General features: G+C 46.6%; 1 protein-coding gene across 6 annotated transcripts in view; it reads right to left on the minus strand.

Annotated features, from left to right (window-relative positions):
• The window catches only part of NRG1 (neuregulin 1), a 285,737-nt gene that overhangs the window by 153,505 nt on the left and 114,392 nt on the right, over positions 1 to 17,840 (minus strand). For 2 of the 6 annotated variants that reach the window (XM_052700381.1, XM_052700380.1), the window contains exon 1: positions 16,274 to 16,438. The exons of 1 other annotated variant lie outside the window; for it this stretch is intronic. In XM_052700381.1, coding sequence (XP_052556341.1) covers positions 16,274 to 16,382 — 109 coding nt within the window. In that variant the 5' untranslated portion in view covers positions 16,383 to 16,438. Of the gene's footprint in view, positions 1 to 16,273; positions 16,439 to 17,840 lie in introns of those variants that run through there. 3 more of the 6 variants (XM_052700382.1, XM_052700379.1, XM_052700383.1) reach the window with 2 other exon arrangements.

Consider the following 17,840-nt stretch of genomic DNA (forward strand, 5'->3'; position numbering starts at 1 on the left):
CAATACTCATTACCGCTGTCATTACAGCTACCATCCTAGAGCAGCCAGTCAAAAACTTGGGTTGCCATGGTCACAGCATGGCTATGAAGGCAGGGAACAGATTATGAGGATGACCAGTGAAGTCATTTTGCCTGCTGACCCCGGAGGATGAAGGGCTACGCTATGTCATCTGCATGAGCAGCCTTCTGCTTCCACCCCCCAAGACCAGCTTCCATCCCTGTCACACCCATCCCACTCCCATCACAGCTTTGACATGCCTCAGTTTCCCTCCTTTACAAATCCCCATTGTCCCACTGAGCCAAAAGTGACCCTTTCCCTCCCCTCACTCTTCCTTCACCCTCATTTCCCAGCTGTGTCTTCCCTTCCCTTCCCTTCCCTTCCCTTCCCTTCCCTTCCCTTCCCTTCCCTTCCCTTCCCTTCCCTTCCCTTCCCTTCCCTTCCCTTCCCTTCCCTTCCCTTCCCTTCCCTTCCCTTCCCTTCCCTTCCCTTCCCTTCCCTTCCCTTCCCTTCCCTTCCCTTCCCTTCCCTTCCCTTCCCTTCCCTTCCCTTCCCTTCCCTTTCTCTTTCTCTTTCTCTTTCTCTTTCCCCTTCTCTTCTCTTTCTCTTTCTCTTTTCCCTTCTCTTCTCTTTCTCTTTCTCTTTCCCCTTCTCTTCTCTTTCTCTTTCTCTTTCTCTTTCTCTTTCTCTTTCTCTTTCTCTTTCTCCTTCTCTTCTCTTCCCTTCTCTTTCTCTTTCTCTTCCCTTCTCTTTCTCCTTCTCTTCCCTTCTCTTTCTCCTTCTCTCTTCTCTTTCTCCTTCTCTTCTCTTCTCTTCTCTTCTCTTCTCTTCTCTTCTCTTCTCTTCTCTTCTCTTCTCTTCTCTTCTCTTCTCTTCTCTTCTCTTCTCTTCCTTCCCTTCCCTTCCCTTCCCTTCCCTTCCCTTCCCTTCCCTTCCCTTCCCTTCCCTTCCCTTCCCTTCCCTTCCCTTCCCTTCCCTTCCCTTCCCTTCCCTTCCCTTCCCTTCCCTTCCCTTCCCTTCCCTTCCCTTCCCTTCCCTTCCCTTCCCTTCCCTTCCCTTCCCTTCCCTTCCCTTCCCTTCCCTTCCCTTCCCTTCCCTTCCCTTCCCTTCCCTTCCCTTCCCTTCCCTTCCCTTCCCTTCCCTTCCCTTCCCTTCCCTTCCCTTCCCTTCCCTTCCCTTCCCTTCCCTTCCCTTCCCTTCCCTTCCCTTCCCTTCCCTTCCCTTCCCTTCCCTTCCCTTCCCTTCCCTTCCCTTCCCTTCCCTTCCCTTCCCTTCCCTTCCCTTCCCTTCCCTTCCCTTCTCTTCTCTTCCTTTTCTCCCTCCCTCCTTTCCTTGTTCTTTATTTGCACTTTTCCCACTGCTTGACATCCAGCTCAACAAATCCTCAACTGTCAGTTCCCCATACACACTTCTCTACCACCTCTCCTCTCTTCTTGCACACATTCTCAAGCTGCCTTCTCCCTGCAATTCCCTGCAAGTTTGGGAATCTCTTTTCCCTCGGGGACTCAGCTGGGGCTGGAGACTCATCTCAGGCTTAGCACCAAGTGGTGGCATTCTAGGGCTGTTGGCACAGTGCTGGACAGGAAAACTTTATCTAAACTAACTCCAAGTGTGAATCTGTGTTCTTCAGTTAAACTACAGTGCGTGGATAGTGGAAATAAAATGATGCTAATTTTAGTCAGTTTAGAGCTAGATAAAAAATAATTAAAAAATCCAAGTGGTGATTGAATACAGGTTAGTGAATGCACTTTAAAAGCTCATTTAGATGAGCTTTCCAGGTGTCCCTGCAGAATCGGGCTGCTCACTGCATGCACTTGCCTTCCAGACATGCATGAGCAATGCCATTACTGCCTCCAGCCAATCCTCCCTACTGGATGCCTGAGCAAGGGGCAAGAGAGCAGGGCTCAGTGCTGCTGTTCAGAAACACTGCACTAAGAAAACACAGCCTCTGCTTCCAGCAGCTCCATCCACCTGAGAACCAGGAACAAACCCAGCCATCTCACAGCTATATCCCAAATTACAAGGCACAGAAGTGTAACATTTTTCCTATAAACCTACTGTTACAGGAAGCCTCCTCAAGAGGTAACATCCATTCTGGCAGCAGTACATACACTTGCAGAGTGCTATCTATCAAAGCTCCACCACTCCTCCACACCTCACCTCTATGACTGAAGCCTCTTGACTGATGCTATATCCACCCTGATACTGTTCCACTGAGTTCCATGCTGGTACCATATGAGGACAACACCTCAACTCCCTCCCTGTTCTGGTAAAGGAGAGGAGCAAATTTCTGAAAAAAGACTTCTGAAATGTACTGCCTTGTTAAAATTTCATGACCCACTATGCTGCTAAAACTTTCAGTGTTAAAGAATAATGACATAAAGCTTTATCCTTTTTTTTTTCTCTTTTTCTCTTTTTTTTTTTTTTTTTTCCCCCCTATAAATCTGTTAAGTTCAATCTACTGATCAATCTAAACATCATCCTGGAATTATGCTATGGTAAAACAAATCTGCATTTAGAGAATAAATGGAATTGATTCACTTCTGGAGCACAAGGCCTTCTTAAATGAGGTATTTAAATTTAAACCCAATCCCTCTCTGAAGAAGCACCTGGTAATTCACTTTTTGGATCAAATTGCATCTCCACAAAAACTTTATGACCTCATATGGTCTTTCCACCCCCACATCCCTCCCTAGAAACATTATGTACAGCATGCTCCAGGCAAAGGGGTTTGTTAGAAATGTAGATGGTGGTGCTGGGGAAAGTAATGCAGCAAGCACCAGAGCACTGAGAATGTGAGAAATGGGCAGCTGCTGGAGGATGGACTCCATGAGCTGCTGGTGTATTAATTCCTGGTCAAGCTCGTATCCTATGCTCCTGCTTGACAAATCCTCCATGCCCGATCTTTTCCCTTCTCAAGCACATACTCCTCCCCCACTCCATCCTCAAGCATGTTCCAGCACCCAACTAGCCTGACCAAATGCTGGGCTAGACTGGCATCCCATCTGCCATGGTGGGTGTCAGGGAAAAGAGATAAGAAAAAAATTACAGAATCACAAAATGGCCAGGGTTGGAAGAAACCTCAAGGATCACAAATCTACAACCCCCTTCTCACAAACAGTGCCACCAACTTCCCCATTTAGTACTAGACCAGGCTGCCCAGGGCCCCATCCAATCTGGCCTTGAATACAGCCTTCTTTTCTCCACACAGTCACCTCCCTGTCCCGGCTGGTCACCCCTCTGCTGATTTGCTTTCCGAGCTGCAAGAGCACACTGATGGCTAATATTCAGTTTTTCATCCAGGACCCCCCGGTCCTTCTCCACAGGACTGCTCTCAAGGACCGCTCCTTCCAGTCTGTATGGATGCCTGGGATTCCTCCAGCCCAGGTGCAAAACCTTGCACTTTGCTGTGTTGAACCTTAAATCACAGAACAGATCAGACTGTGACACACTTTACTGTGGCAAGATCTTCCAGGTCAAAGAGTTGCAGAGAGGAGGTATTGCTGGACACACTTAGGAGCCTTTGTTGTGAGAGGCAGAGGTACAAGCTGCCTCTCTTCCCTCCTGGTTGGACCCTGGGGGAATCTGGCACAAATAAGTGGGTGTTTCACCGGAACGGAGATTGCAACCCTCAGGCAGTGTTACTGCAGCTAGCACTGCCCTGCTGATGGCCAGGAGAAGGGTGTGCAAACACTGTCAGGGTAATCCTGTTTTATCTTTTTTATCTTATCTGCTCACTAGTTAGAGCTAGAGCTCACAACAGTGTTATGAATGGAAACGGCCTTGCTAACAAACTAGTTCTTAATCTCTCAAGTTGTTGCTTATCCCTCAGCTGCAAAGCAATTTACAGCTCTTATTTATGCTTGGGTTCTTTGGGATTGATTGGAAATGGAGTGGCTTTTCCCATGCAACTGAGAGCAAGAAACATCATGGAACGCATCATGACTTAAGATGGTCCTGCATCTGCCTGGTATTTCTTTCATGTGTAAAGGGCGTCGCTAACCAAGTACAGCTTTAAAAATAATATATCAAGGGGAACCCACTACTCTCAACATTACAGCACTTCCCTGCTGTAAGCATGGTGGGGAGATTTCTACTTTTCCATGAAGAGCTTGATTCCTAACACTATCAAAAGAATACGCATTTGTTCCTCTCAGAAATATTAATACAGAATTAAGAGTTATTTGGGAAAATGCACTGCTTTCTCAGAGCAGCTATCAGTTTTGTTCTTTAAAGGCAGCAGTGCTTTCCAACTCTGTGCCATCCAGCTGTTCACACATTTCACAGGACCACTCCCTGAGGAGGGCTGGTCCAGGAGCTCCAGAGTTTTTATGGAACAAGAAGTTAAAAATGGCTTAGAAAAGAAGACTTTCCTTTCAATGACACTTCACCACTGGAGGAATTCACTGATGTAATATAACCCGAGAAGGCCTCAAACTTTCTAAAAATTAACTCCTCTCTTGCTGAAGTCATGAGGGGCGGTGTGTATGTTTGTGTCTGCACAAGTCTACATATATGTTTGCATTAATCTTACTCCAGAATAACTCTAGAAAGAAAAAAATGCTTTTATTTTCTTCTTGCCAAAGCTATGTAGATGAGAGTAGAATGGTTAAAAGATAGCAATTCCCTGAGCTAAAGAGGATAAAATGAAGAAGATTCAGAAACACCTAGAAATGAATTACTCATGGGCTGGCTGTGTTATGCATTTGCCCTAGAAGAAAATTTTCAATATTTAATTCAATTGTCTTTCTCTTCCTATCATCTCTAGGCCAGCACATGTGACGCAGTGCATCATTTCAGTTTCTTCCAAATACTGTTTCTGCAGGACAGAAGTCCATCTTATCCTCAGTTTACAAATTCTGTAGTGCCATTGACTGCATTTCCACTGGGCACCTTCAGGATTTGCTAAAAGACACTTGGGAGGTTCAAAATCCACAGGTACCCATACATACTGAGAGAAGAGGAAATCTAACTGCAAGCACGCTATCTTCTGCTCTCACACAATCCTAGCTACCTCCACTTATGTGAGTGCGTAAGCAAGCCCTCAGATTGCGTTCTGCAAACAGCCTCCCTAGTTTTCAAGGAGTTTCATGCATTCCTGACAGGTCTACCAGCTTGCAAGTCAGCTGGACAAACGGGTTCCTCACAGGCCTTTACAGTGCACAGGACAAGCAGATGTATGGACACAGTCACCTGACCACTACCTATAATAAGCAGTGGGGTTTTGAACCACTGTTCTATGGGCTATGTTACCCTTTCAATTGCACAGGTGATTTTGCAGCTAGTCTTTGCCCAGCCCATGGACTTTCTCTGCCAGTTGATGGAAGCTCTTTTTCCTCTAGAGGTCTGACTGAAAATCAGCAGCAATTTTTATTCCAACCCATCCCATGCACCCAGGTCCCTGGGATGCATTTAAGGAGATTTTCCTGCACTGAAGCAAGCTGGCATCATTCTTTGCCACTTATGCACACAGTGAAAGGGCTCTCTAAAGAACATATGTTCTTTATAGCTCAGAAATAGATGGAAACTCTGACAATGGGCTGCCTTGTGATCCTATGTCTGATGTCCCTGGAGAGTACAAAGTGACTAAATGTCCTGGGACCATGAGAAGGAGAGCAACACTTCAACTCAAATGATACTATAAATCAGAGCACCCTCTGGACTACTTTATTTCATGGTGGAAATGGCAGAGCATGAACAGCCACCACGCCAAAGCACTGAGCAGCTTTCAGTGCTGGAGAGAGTCTACCAAAAGTGTATGGCTTCATTTCTCCAGGTCTGAAAAATACCTTGCACAGGAACTCAGAGGCCAAACGTTGTGTGACACAAGAAGACAAGGTCCCCAAATGGTTTTTGTTAAGCATCAGAATAGCTTGCAAAAAGAAGTAATTTCATATATCCTCCTGCCATTCCATCTAAATGACATGCTGACATAGTATGCCCTTTTCCCAGCTTGATGGAATTACCTCCAGGCAAGCACACTATGGCAGTCAGTACTCAGCACAACACATTACAGAAGAATCGACAAAATTTTTGGGAAATGAAGGAAAAACAAACACTGAAGAATCAATCAGTAGGTGCTGAAGAGGAGAGGAACTATCCAGACTTGGTGGATTACTTCAGCTTTGATGATGCAAGCAAAGTTGAGTTGAAGGAAAGCCACTGATGTCTAGACTGAACCATGAGAAACATTTATGGGACTCAGCTATCCTCTATTGTCCTCAGTGTCCTGGGAATCTCTCTTGAGCAATTTCTCTAAAGATGAGCCAGTGTCACTGGCAGTTCTGCAATTATTTCCATACCATTAAAAAAAGACAGTGCTCAGATTAAGCTACTTTTCTCTCATCATCTTTTAGAAAAAATACTCCTTCCCCTGATCTTTCTTGTGGTCAGTGGGGAAGATGACATCACCTTAGCACCAAGCTCTGCCTTCATTCTGCTGTTAGGTACACCTTCAATTGTAGCCAAGGAGCTACACATACTGTGCCTGGGGATTAGAAATAATCTGATTATTGTCACTGGCTTCTGCCATTTGTGTGAGATCTGGAGAAGGGATGGGGCAGAGAGCAGGCAGAGGACAAGAGGAAGAACACCAGTAGTTCAGAGCATTGAGTTCCAGCTTTGTGGAACAGACATCAGCTGCAAGAGACCCTGCTGGAGAAATGCTGACCATTTTGTGGAAGGACAGGCCCTGATTCTATCCAGGCTCCTCACCCAAATGGTCTTCACTGTAAGAGTGAGGATGGAGAGCAGAGAGAGGCATTCCTTCTACACATGGTAGAAATAATAAAGGAAAAGGAAGGAGGAGTGGGCAAGAATTAAAAAAAGTATTTATCTGTCTTAAGTAGCTCCATATGAATTTTTGAATAAATATTTTTGAAAAAACTTTTTTTCCCAGCTAATTTATTGAAATAGTTTTCCAGTTTCTGACTTTGACAACACTTCACAGCCAAGAAAATTTTTGCTAAGTCTCAGCTTCTCTTCTGCAGACAATTGGTTTCTTTTCTCCATAGTTTCTGTTGCCATCTAGTCTGTGAACCTAGCCTTTCGCATTTTTCACATTTGCTGCACATTTGCAGCACCCTCTCAAGTGCTATGCACAATGCTGAAGAGAAAAAAAAATCTTCAAACAAAATGTATCAACAACAACAATAGGATGAGGCCAGGATCGCTGAAATCTACAATGTTAAGCCTGCCAATAATTTGTGCAGAAAGTCGAACCAGAGACCTGTCAAATGCAGGAAACCCCACCCATCCAGTCTGCATTCATCCCAGAGCTTTTGGTTGAGGTATAGCACGTAATAGATATCAATCCCAGCCTCAGATTCTATGAGTGGCAGAATATTTCCCACATGCCTAGGCAAGTACTTCCAATGCAGAAATGCCTTCTATTTGTTTTGTTTGTTCTTCCAGCGCCTTTTACCTGGCTTCATTACTGTGTTGGCACCTCCATTCATTCTCCCACAGCTTTTAGAGTTTGCTTTACACCCCTGCATCTCCAGTCCACTCTTTCCAAGAACAGGTCCAACCAGAAACTTACATGTTTTCATGCTAGCCACCTTCTTCAAAAGTAAGTTCTTTGCTGGTATGGTTCACTCGGTGAGGCAGAGGGTGCTGCAAATGGTACGGTTCACTGCAGAAGTGCAGCAGAGGGTGGAAAAAAACCAAAAACAATAACAAAAACAAACAACAACAACAACAAAAAACACAAGAAAAGAGCCACTGGCAACCCTAGGACACAAATCATATTTTTCCCACTGAAATACTGTTCCACTGCAGCCAGTGCCACTGCAATAGGCAGTGCCTCCAGAAACTGGGAAAATAATCTTTCCATGTGCCAAAAAACAGAATGTGAAATGAGCTCATGTTTTCTGTACATTACCTTCTTATCTCTGGATAGGTCACACTTCAGGAAACATGATGGTTTGTGGAAAGAAGTTAGAGACAGAACTAGGAGACCTGGTTTCTGCTCTGAGACCAGACTGATGTGGTGTGGCTTTGGGCATGCAGGTTCCTGGGCAAGGAGAGCTTGTTCTCAGCTAAGCTGGTTTCAGTGAGGGGAGTTTGAAGGATGCAGAGTTCAGTTAAATCTCAAAGCACTACAGTGACACAAACTATATAAATTTAACTTGGCACAATTCAAGGATATACTGGAGGAGTGCTGTGCCCAGGCCTGGAGCTCCCAGATAGAGAGCTGTTGGAGATGGTACAGAGAAGGGCCACAAAGATGATCAGTGGGCTGGAGTACCTCCCCTACGAAGACCTGCTGAGGGAGCTGGGCTTGTTCAGCGTGGAGAAAAGAAGGCTGTGGGGTGACCTCATTGCAGCCTTCCAGTACCTAAAAGGAGCCTACAAACAGGAAAGGAATCAACTCTTTGAAAGATAGTAGATAACAGCAGGACAAGGGGAAATGGTTTTAAGTTGATGGAGGGAAGATTTAGCTTGGATGTCAGGATGTCTCTCTTTAGAGAGAGAGTGGTGAGGTGCTGGAACAGCTGCCCAGAGAGGCTGTGGATGCCCCGTCCCTGGAGGTGTTCAAGGCCAGGTTGGATGGGGCCCTGGGCAGCCTGGTCTAGCATTAAATGGGGAGGTTGGTGGCCCTGCATGTGGCAGGAGGGCTGGAGGTTCATGATCCCTGAGGTCTCTTCCAATCCTGGCCATTCTATGATTCTGTGATTCTGTGATACATGCAAAGAAGTACTCACAGTATAACTAGCTCTATTCCAATTATAATGCAAAAAATCAGAGTAGCTTTCAGTATTGTTTCATATGCAAGTGCAATACATTGTCAGAATAAGTCCTTTTTTTTCTCCTTTTGGAGTCCAGTGGATGTCTCCAAAGGGAAACTAAAGACTCTGTCACTGAAGAAGACAAAAATCCTAATAAAATTCACACAAACCCATACATGCACAAACACGTAATCTTCCGACACTGGATTGAAAATCTAACTCTTCTAGCAGTAGCTGCAGTGGGAACAATCTATCAATCACCTGTGCAAGCTGATGTTACCAGGACTCTGTTTAGTCATCTCAAATATGCATTCATGCTTCTGTAACTGTCTTCAGAGGGATTAACCATTAGCCGTAAGACATGGCATGTGGTTGACTCAGGGGTGAAATGAAAGCTGTTAATGCAGGAGAAAGCCATTGAGCAAGGCTGAGCCTGAATCTAAGAGCTGAATGCCAAGCCCCAACTGCTTGACTCGGATTCCCCCTGCTTACAGAGGTGGAAGGACCATCAGTTCATAAAACCTGAGAAACAGATGCACAGGGAGAATGAGGAAAGATTCCCAAATGAACTGTCACAATTAGATTAATGTCACTCTCTTAATCTCAAACCTGTGAAACTGACAGACACTTTATCAGAACTAGGAGGAGTCAAGCGGTTTAGAGTGAACAAACTTGGCCAATTTCTCCCCAGATCTAATGCTCTCAAAGAAATGATACAGATAGAAATGCAAATATAGACACAAACAGTGTTCTGCGTACAACTAAACTGCCAACAGTTACTCCAGTTGTGGTTTGTGTTAAATCTGTTAAATCTCTCAGTTTGTTGTTGCCTTAACGTTCCTTTTATGTTTTTTCTCCATTAACAGAAGTTGAGCAGACAGGAAGGATGAGAAGAAGAAAGAAGTGTGGAAGGCTGGATGGAAAGGAGGAAGAGTTGGAAGGAAAAGGAGGCAGGGAAAAAGGGAAAGAAGGAAGCAGGGATAGAGAAAAGAAAGAAGGAAGGAAGAAAACGACACATCAAAGAAGAACTAATAGACTTGGAGAGGACAGATGGATGGGAGGGAGAAAGAGAGTAAAGAAGAGGAGAAAAAAGGAGGAAAGGAGGAATGAAGAGAAGAAGAAAGAGAGGGTTACAAGCAGACTCGCTCTCCAAGTTGCCATCTCCTCATCGCCCTCCGTTACCGTAAAGGCGCCTATAGCCAGACGACCGCCTCCCTGCACTAGCGCAGCTCCCGCACGGCGCGGCCCGGCCCCCCCCCGCTCCCCGCGCGGAGCAGCGCGCTCCCGCCGCACCCTCTCGCGGCCGCCGCTGGCAGCGGCACCTCGGCCCGCGCCCCGCCGCAGCCACCCGTCTTCTGCTCCGGGAAGCAGCGGGCTCCCTTTCCCCTTCTTCGCTGTGAGTTTGGTCATCGTTATTATTTTTTAAGCGGCACTGACACAGACGAGCATCGCTCAAAGGCACCCTGAGAAAGCGACGACGTGCGTTTCCTTTCCTTGCTGCTGCTCTTCCTCCTGACTACAGTCCCGACACGGGCACCCTCATTCTTCCAGCACAGGTCTTATAACGTGCGCTTTCTGGGGCTGTAACAAGATCACCCTCCCCCCCCACCACCTCCTCCCCCCACAGCCACCCAGGGTATTTGCGGGAGCAATGGAGGGTTAACTGAAATACTTTAAGCACAGTGAGGCAGTCCTTTGTGCAGCTAGAATGACTCACACAAAATATTGACACTTGGTTTGTTTTCTTGTATCATAACGGAACATGATAAACTATCAGTACTGTTAAAGGCACATTCACTCTTGTTACTTTTGGAGTGTTAACAAAACACTGATTTGGTAAGAATTTGTAGCATTTCCAGAGCTTCTGACACTCTGCAAGACGATTGTTCTTAGCTGTTTTGCTCTTGGTTGTAAGTACCTGCCTCAAAGGAATATCGGATGCTTAGGGACAGATTACAAGGAGGAGACGGGGGAGGGAGATGGCTGCAAGAAAATTTTCCACAGTTTGGCACTTGGCTCTTTTCTTTCAGAGCCACAAATTGCCACCGATGTGACTAAAGTTGACATTCCTGTCCTCAGGATGCTCAGCTGCTCTGTGGTGTGATTGTCGCTCCCTCAAACAGTGCTGAAGAAGTCTTCTAAAAAATTAACTATGTTGGCCCTTTTTTTTTTTCCCATAAGAGCTGCCTCAACCTGTTTTGTTATTATTTTCATTTACAGTTAGTGCATTTCCAGAAATCCAAGAAGAGAAGCCCACAACTGCAAAAAGAATTGAGTCTCAGCTTTGCCAGGGATTAATGTTTCAAAATCCCTACATAGCTTAGCAGATCTTGGTATTTCTATACCAAAGATAAAAATTTTTTTTAGCCTTACCCAGCCACCAATATTTGCACAAAGTTCAGAACGGTTTCTGCATGTATTTGACATAGGGAATGTCCTTCTATACACAGGCAGTATTTACTGGACAACAGTACTGGTATGTCCTCACAATTTTATTTGCATTCCCATGGCTACGGTCAAGTAGTACTTGCAGTGTTAAGTCAAAAAAGATTGAATGATGACTAATCTCATTTATTCACAAAACATGAACATACTCGCATGCTTTTTAAAGGATTCATTCTCAAAATTGCTCTGAAGATTGTATGGAATGTTTGGAGCATTCATGCACTGCACACAGGTGGAGAGGCCTTCCTCTCAGAAAAATCTACAGGCATACCAGTACAGCATAAATACTTTGGCTCAGAAACACCAGGAGAAGCTGTCACACCTTCCAAACAATGGTTTTCATCTAGAATTGGACAGCTTTTACCAGAAACCACAGCTCTCATGCCATCTCCAAGGCTCTTGTCTTTGGTTCCTGTTAAAACCTTGACCTGCTTCCTGACCTTTCTTTATGAATGCTGAGTATCAACTTAAATTTAGCAATTCTCAGATTAAGTTGTGAGCCCTCCCAGCCAAACCCTGAACCACAGCCCTGTCCTCAGTCTGACCAATGCCATTTCTTCCTCCACCAACTAAGCCTGCAAACAGGATGAAGTCAAAGGTGATGCTCAGTTGCACTCATCCCATCTGAACTTGCTGTTTATTCCGTTGTGCAGTTGCAAAGCTCTAGCATTTTGTCCAACACTACATTAAATTTCTCACCAGGAGGTACTTATTTTCAATGTCGATGACCCTGATCTCCCTCTGCTGGGCTCTGTAAACACAGATGTGTTCAGAACCATATTTCTGAGGTCACCTCACTGAAATGATGACTGGGACTCATCTTTGCTTCTCATCTTTCTTCTCCACACCAAATTTGTCTTCCTGCACCAGCTGCTTACAGACCCCTGCTACTCCTGCCATTGCTGCTGAACTAAAGAGTGGCTGGCAAAACCCAGAGTCTGCTGCTCAATCTTTACACCCATCAAAATGTTCTTAGGAATAGCTCATGGTCTTCATTCTCTGTCTACTCAAGCCCTGAAGCCTCTTCAAAGCACTTGACAATGAGGCTGGGCAGCCATGTACTGGTGCACCACCTGGTTTACACAGGTCTTCCACAGAGGGATTTTCCCCAAACTGATTATTTTCTGTCACCTCACTAGCACCACTTTATGGGGTCCGAAACCGAGGTCAGTGTGGCAGAACATTCAAGAGCTGACATGGTTGGATATTAGGAAACTTTCTTCTCAGAAATAGTGGTGATGCAGAGGCACAGGCTGCACCAGGAGGTGGTGAAGTTACCATCCCTAGAGGCTCCAAGAACTGTGTGATTTGGCACTGAGGGACGTGGTTAGTGGGCATGGTGCGGGCTGCTGGTTGGACATGGTGATTCCAGATGTCTTTTCCAACATTAATGATACCGCTATTCTATGGTGGGCCCAGTACCAGACTTCTGACAAGTGCTGTAACAGCACTCTGAGACAGGAGCAGTGCCTAGGTCTGGAGGCAGCACATCACAATTTCAGTTTCCGTGCATGGGGTTTCTCTCTCCTTGCACTTGAAGTACACTGAGAGCGCCCTGAGAAGCCAGGCAGATTTGTTAAGCCTGTCTGCACACTCAGCTGGCACAGCACATCAGTGAAATCATTTGGAGAAAAGCTGGAAGCTTCTGTCAATTCTTAATACTCCCTCCTCAGTTTTCCACTCTCTGTACTTACCATAGCCTGGACTGCCCAGCTGAAGGAAGATATGATCACTTTGGACTTCATGCAAGCAATCAATTTGTTCAAGATCATTTGAAGTGAGGGGAAATTGTTCTTTTACATAATTTTTGTGACTAAGAAACCAAGCCCAAGCTTTTGTTACCAAGCCCAGAGCTCAGATTCCACCTGGATAATGGAAAACATGATTTTTTTTTCTGTATTGCCAATGCGTAGCCGAGCAGTACAGGCCAAGCCTGCTTATATATATATATATATATATATATTTAAATAATTAAGCATCTTCTCTAACAGGAGTTCTGGAGCTCCCTAATTATTAGTGAGAGAATGTAGCAAAGAAACATCTTTCGTACATCCACTTTTTAAAATAATAAAGATGATTCTTAACCTTGTATCTGTTTTCCAGTATATGAACGCTTCTTTACAAGACACTGAAAGGAAACATGAAATAAGCAAATTAAGCTTTTTTAAGCTTTTAAGCTACAATTAAGATTGTAGCTATTGAAGCTACAATCATGAAAACAGCCATAAACAAAAAAATAAAGACTTTTGTGCTAGTGCACAGATGGTAAAACTTGGTTGTAAGGTGCTGTTTTTTCACACGGAAGGAAGCCCATGAGTGGAGGAGGTAAACTACTGATAGAGCAGAATGCAGCACAGAAAACAGCAATTCTTGATATACTTTCATTTAAGAAAGTAGGGCACTAAAAAATAAAACTCTTCCATTACCTCTTCAAGCTGCACATTCTAAGCACACTCACTGATCATCAGGTGCTTAATATCTCACTGCAAAACAGTATCACTGAAAAGGAGAAACTGTGGTTTTACCAAAGTCGGGAGGTCTTCATATCATTGCCAGAACACAAGGTTAGTCAATGTGTGTAGTCCAATCATTAATTTGAGCTCTGATGTGCTTGATCAGAGAGAAAAGAAGCCAGATGCTTGAAATGCAGAACTTCTGCTCTACTACACTGTGCATTAACCAATCTAACTAGTCTTTCTCTTCTGAAGAACTAATTCATTTTCTAAGCTTCCCCAAAACAGAAAATATCCACAAAAAAGAAGGTAGTTATGGTTTATAAATGCAACGTCATCAGCATGACATTATTTCTTTGTGAGTCAAATGTACAGAGATGTCTTACACTGTATTTCAATCTTCTCATTAGATACTGTACCTGCAATCACTGCACACAACTCAGCTACGCACGCGAATTACCGCACGCACTCATCTCAGAAGGAGTGGGATTTTAATTACATAAGGTAGAAGAATGCACAGTTCTTGCCCACACAGGAAACTTTTGACTAGTAATGTCAGGTATGGATGAAGGCGGTACTCTTTCATACCAACAAAAACATCCTGGCACTTTGGAAAACTGAGTTAAACACTTGCCAGAAAACTGGACTCTTTCTGTTTAAAACACTGTCATATTTTGGCTTGGCAGTATGCAAGCTCTCAGGACTTTTAGCAAAGCCTGAGAACCCAGGCTTTGCCTAGGTTTAACCCTCTTTTGGTGAACCTCAGACTACACTTGCCACCATCCAGCGTTTCAGGCAAAACACTTTCCATGGCAGACATGCTCAGACCACAGCACCAGAGACAGATGCAAATACCCAAACTCCAGGTGATAAATGCCAGCGCATCCTCCATACTCTTATTACTCTGATTTCCCCACGAGGTCCCAAAACCTCTGTCTAGTTCAGACTCAGGATGGCTGATTTGCCCAGTAACAGCCCCTCTGGTTTGGCAGTTCTTTCTCATTCTCCCCACTGGCTGGCACAACTGCTCAACCCAAGGAAGCTGCACCTCCTGCCCCAGCCACCAGAGACTGCCCATGCCTCTCATACATACAGCAGCCTTGCTCTGCTAGAGGCAGCAAGCTGCCCACAGAGCGGAGAGCTCTCCTACAAGAATGGGATGGGACATGGCAGGACCCTGAGGAGCATACAGTCAGAAGTTTACCTCCCTTATATTCTCTTGACAGTGATTTCCTGTCATAAATCCTCCAGCATGTTTACCATCCTCATGTTTTCTATGTCAACCCCTAAAACAAACAGAAAATCCCGAACACCCCAAATACCCCAGCTGTGACTGATAAGTCTGCCAAAGGTTTTAATGCTTCAAGAGACAGACTCCTAATGGATTGAGAGAGAGAGACAGTAAGAAGTCAAACGAAGAGTTCGTCCTCAACTTGGTGTACCAAGGGAAAACTCCCCTGCTCTCTCCGTTTTTCATTTATGCTCAACGCTGAGCAGAAGCTGGGTGAATGGGGTGTGATATCGCGGGAGCGGATATCTGTCTCTAAAGAGGCACAGAGAAGAGGATGCCCTGAGCAGAGAAAGTTTTTAAAGATTATTAGCCCAAAGGGATAACTGCTGTGTCTGAATCACACACATCCTCCCTGAGGACTGGTGATTAAAGTCTAGAGCTGCATCACGTTTGCCATGATGCACTAAGCAGAATTAACTCAGGTATATTTAAAGAAATTAGCCCCTTGGGGCTTTCTGTTTCTCCATTTAGTGGAATAAAAAAGCAAATAAACAGCCAAATCAGGCAACTGACTCTGCTCTTTTAAAATAATTTCCCACCAGCAACAAAGAATTCAAATAAACAGTCTGACCAAAAACTCCAGGCACATGTTGCTGCTGCAAAAACTCTCTCTACGCATGCACCTCTAAAGCTTTCTGATAAACTAGGTGGATGAGCGCTTTAGGAAAAGCATCATGTACTTGTACAGCACTACGGAGTCTTCACTGACTGAGGTGTTTGGCTGAGTGAGGCAGCTTGCACGGCTGCAACCCTGCCTTTGGGTAGGTCCGCAGAGTCCTGAGCCTGTGCACACCTACAATTAGGGTCTTAATGGCACAAACCCCTGCATGTAATACGGAAGAGGCATAAGACAAACAACACGTGCTGCAAAACGAGCAAAAGGTCCTCTCTGATCATCCCTGAGTAAATAGCTGCAAGTTTAAACAAAATACCAGGCACGAAAGTTTGCCATCTGTTCAACTCAGCTAAGTGATTCCTGGGGAAGGAAAGGGGGAGAAAACGCGTTTTGTAACGGGAGATATGCACTACCACCGCCATCGCTGGGGAGAAAAAAAGAAAAAAAGAAGAAAGAAAAAAAAAAAAAAGGAAAAAAGCAAAAAAGAATAAAGAAAGAAAAGAGAAGAGCAACAGCTGGCCGAGAGCCGCTCAGGGCTCCGGGGTCGGCGGGAGGGAGGGCTGCAGACCGGCTCCGCTCGGGCAGCCGAGCAGCTCCGACCACGCCGCTCCGCGGGCAGCCCCCGGCGGGACGGGCCGGGACGGGAGCCGGGGCAGCAGCGCCCGCTGCGAGCGGCCCCGCGTCTGCCGGGAAGAGAGCGGTGGATCCACGCAGGCGGCGCCCGCACCTGCCGAGAGCTTACCTGTGGAGGAGCCGGGCGCCTGGCCCTCCTCAGTGGGAGAGGGCTTCTTGCCGGGCCCTTTGCCTTTCTTCCCCTTCCTGCCTTTGCCGTCTTTCTTCTTCTCGACCATCCCGGCTCCGGGCGGCCCCGCGCTCTCCGCGGTTGCCGCCGCCGTCCCCGCGGCCGCCCCCTCCGCCGCCGCCGCCACCGTCGACTCTCGGAGCTCCCGCGGCTCCAGCATCGCTCTCGCCCGCTGCCGCCGCCTGAGACTTGGAGCAACGAGTTCCTTGGAAGTTTTTGGAAACTCCTCTCCGGGCCTTTTTTTTTTTTTGTTTCACACCCCTCCACCCCCCCGCTCCTCCTCCACCCCTTCTCCCCCCTCCCTCCCCCCCCCTTTTCTTTCTTTCCTAATGACAATAATAATAATAATAAACTCCAGCCCACATACACACCCCCTCGGCACACGCCGCTCCAGTGCCCGCCCCGGGCACCACACGCTTGCTCTCGGGAGGAGCCTGCACGGCCCAGGCCCCGGGGAGGGCGCAGGCACGGCGGTCCCGGCGGGGCAGGGCAGGACAGGACGGGGCGGGGGTCGGGGGCGGGTGCTGCAGCCCGAGGCCGCCCCGCCGGCCGGCAGAGCACCGCGCTCGCCGCGAAGGCGGGCGGCTTTGCCGGCAGGCGACCTGCGGCAGGTCCGGAGGAGAGGCGGGGGCCTCGCTGGGAGGCGCGGGGCGGGGGGAGCGAAAGGCGGGTGCAGCTGCGGTAAGTCCTCAGGGTGCTTGCGTGCTCCCATTACGCACCTGCTTAAGCTGTAGCTTCCTGCGGGGTTTAGCGGCGGTGCCACCCCCCGGCTGCGGCGGATGCTCTGGGAAAAGGGGATTTGCAAGGCTGGAGTGCAGTGCTGCACCTGGTGCCGAGAGCGGGGGTCCTGCCACGGGAAGATCCCACAGCGGCGGGCGCTGGCAGTGCAGATCCTTTCCCACACGTGCGCTGTGGCACCGTGCTAAGCCCCGCACCGCAGGGAGGTGAGCGAGAGTGGATCAGGTAAAGCTGCTCCTACATGGCAGCGCACCCGGCGCAGCCTTCCCTGAGAGAGCTCTGAAGTACGGGCGGCAGTGGAAATACACCGATCTGAACTTCGCTGTCATCTCTTAAAACTTGTCCAAGAATCTTAGTGTAGTTACTTGGCTAATGTGAGGCACGTTCCCTGCTGGTGCAGGTAATTGCACCATTAGGCAGGAAACATGATACTCTGAGAAGTTACAGAAGGGATCCGCACAAACTGCTTGAAACGGCTCAAAAGAAGGTTTTCCACGTAGGCTTGGAAAGGTCATGCAGTGTGGAAGAACAAATAGGATCAGAGCCTAAATCGAGGATTGCAACTTAGCAGTTCTTAGCGACTGATTCTTGAGGAGACTGTTCTATGTGTCCTTCACTCTGCAGAAAGATTTGGAACATACACCATGTACGAAAGATGCTACAGAGCTGTTTTTCAGTGGCAGTTGATTAAAAATAAAAATAAAAATAAAAAAATCTTGCCGAGTTAGATCCCAACAATACTCCAGAACCAGTGCATGCTAAATTCTTA

The sequence above is a fragment of the Tympanuchus pallidicinctus genome, unplaced genomic scaffold, assembly GCF_026119805.1.
Source record: "Tympanuchus pallidicinctus isolate F22 unplaced genomic scaffold, pur_lepc_1.0 scaffold4, whole genome shotgun sequence".
NCBI lineage: Eukaryota > Metazoa > Chordata > Aves > Galliformes > Phasianidae > Tympanuchus > Tympanuchus pallidicinctus.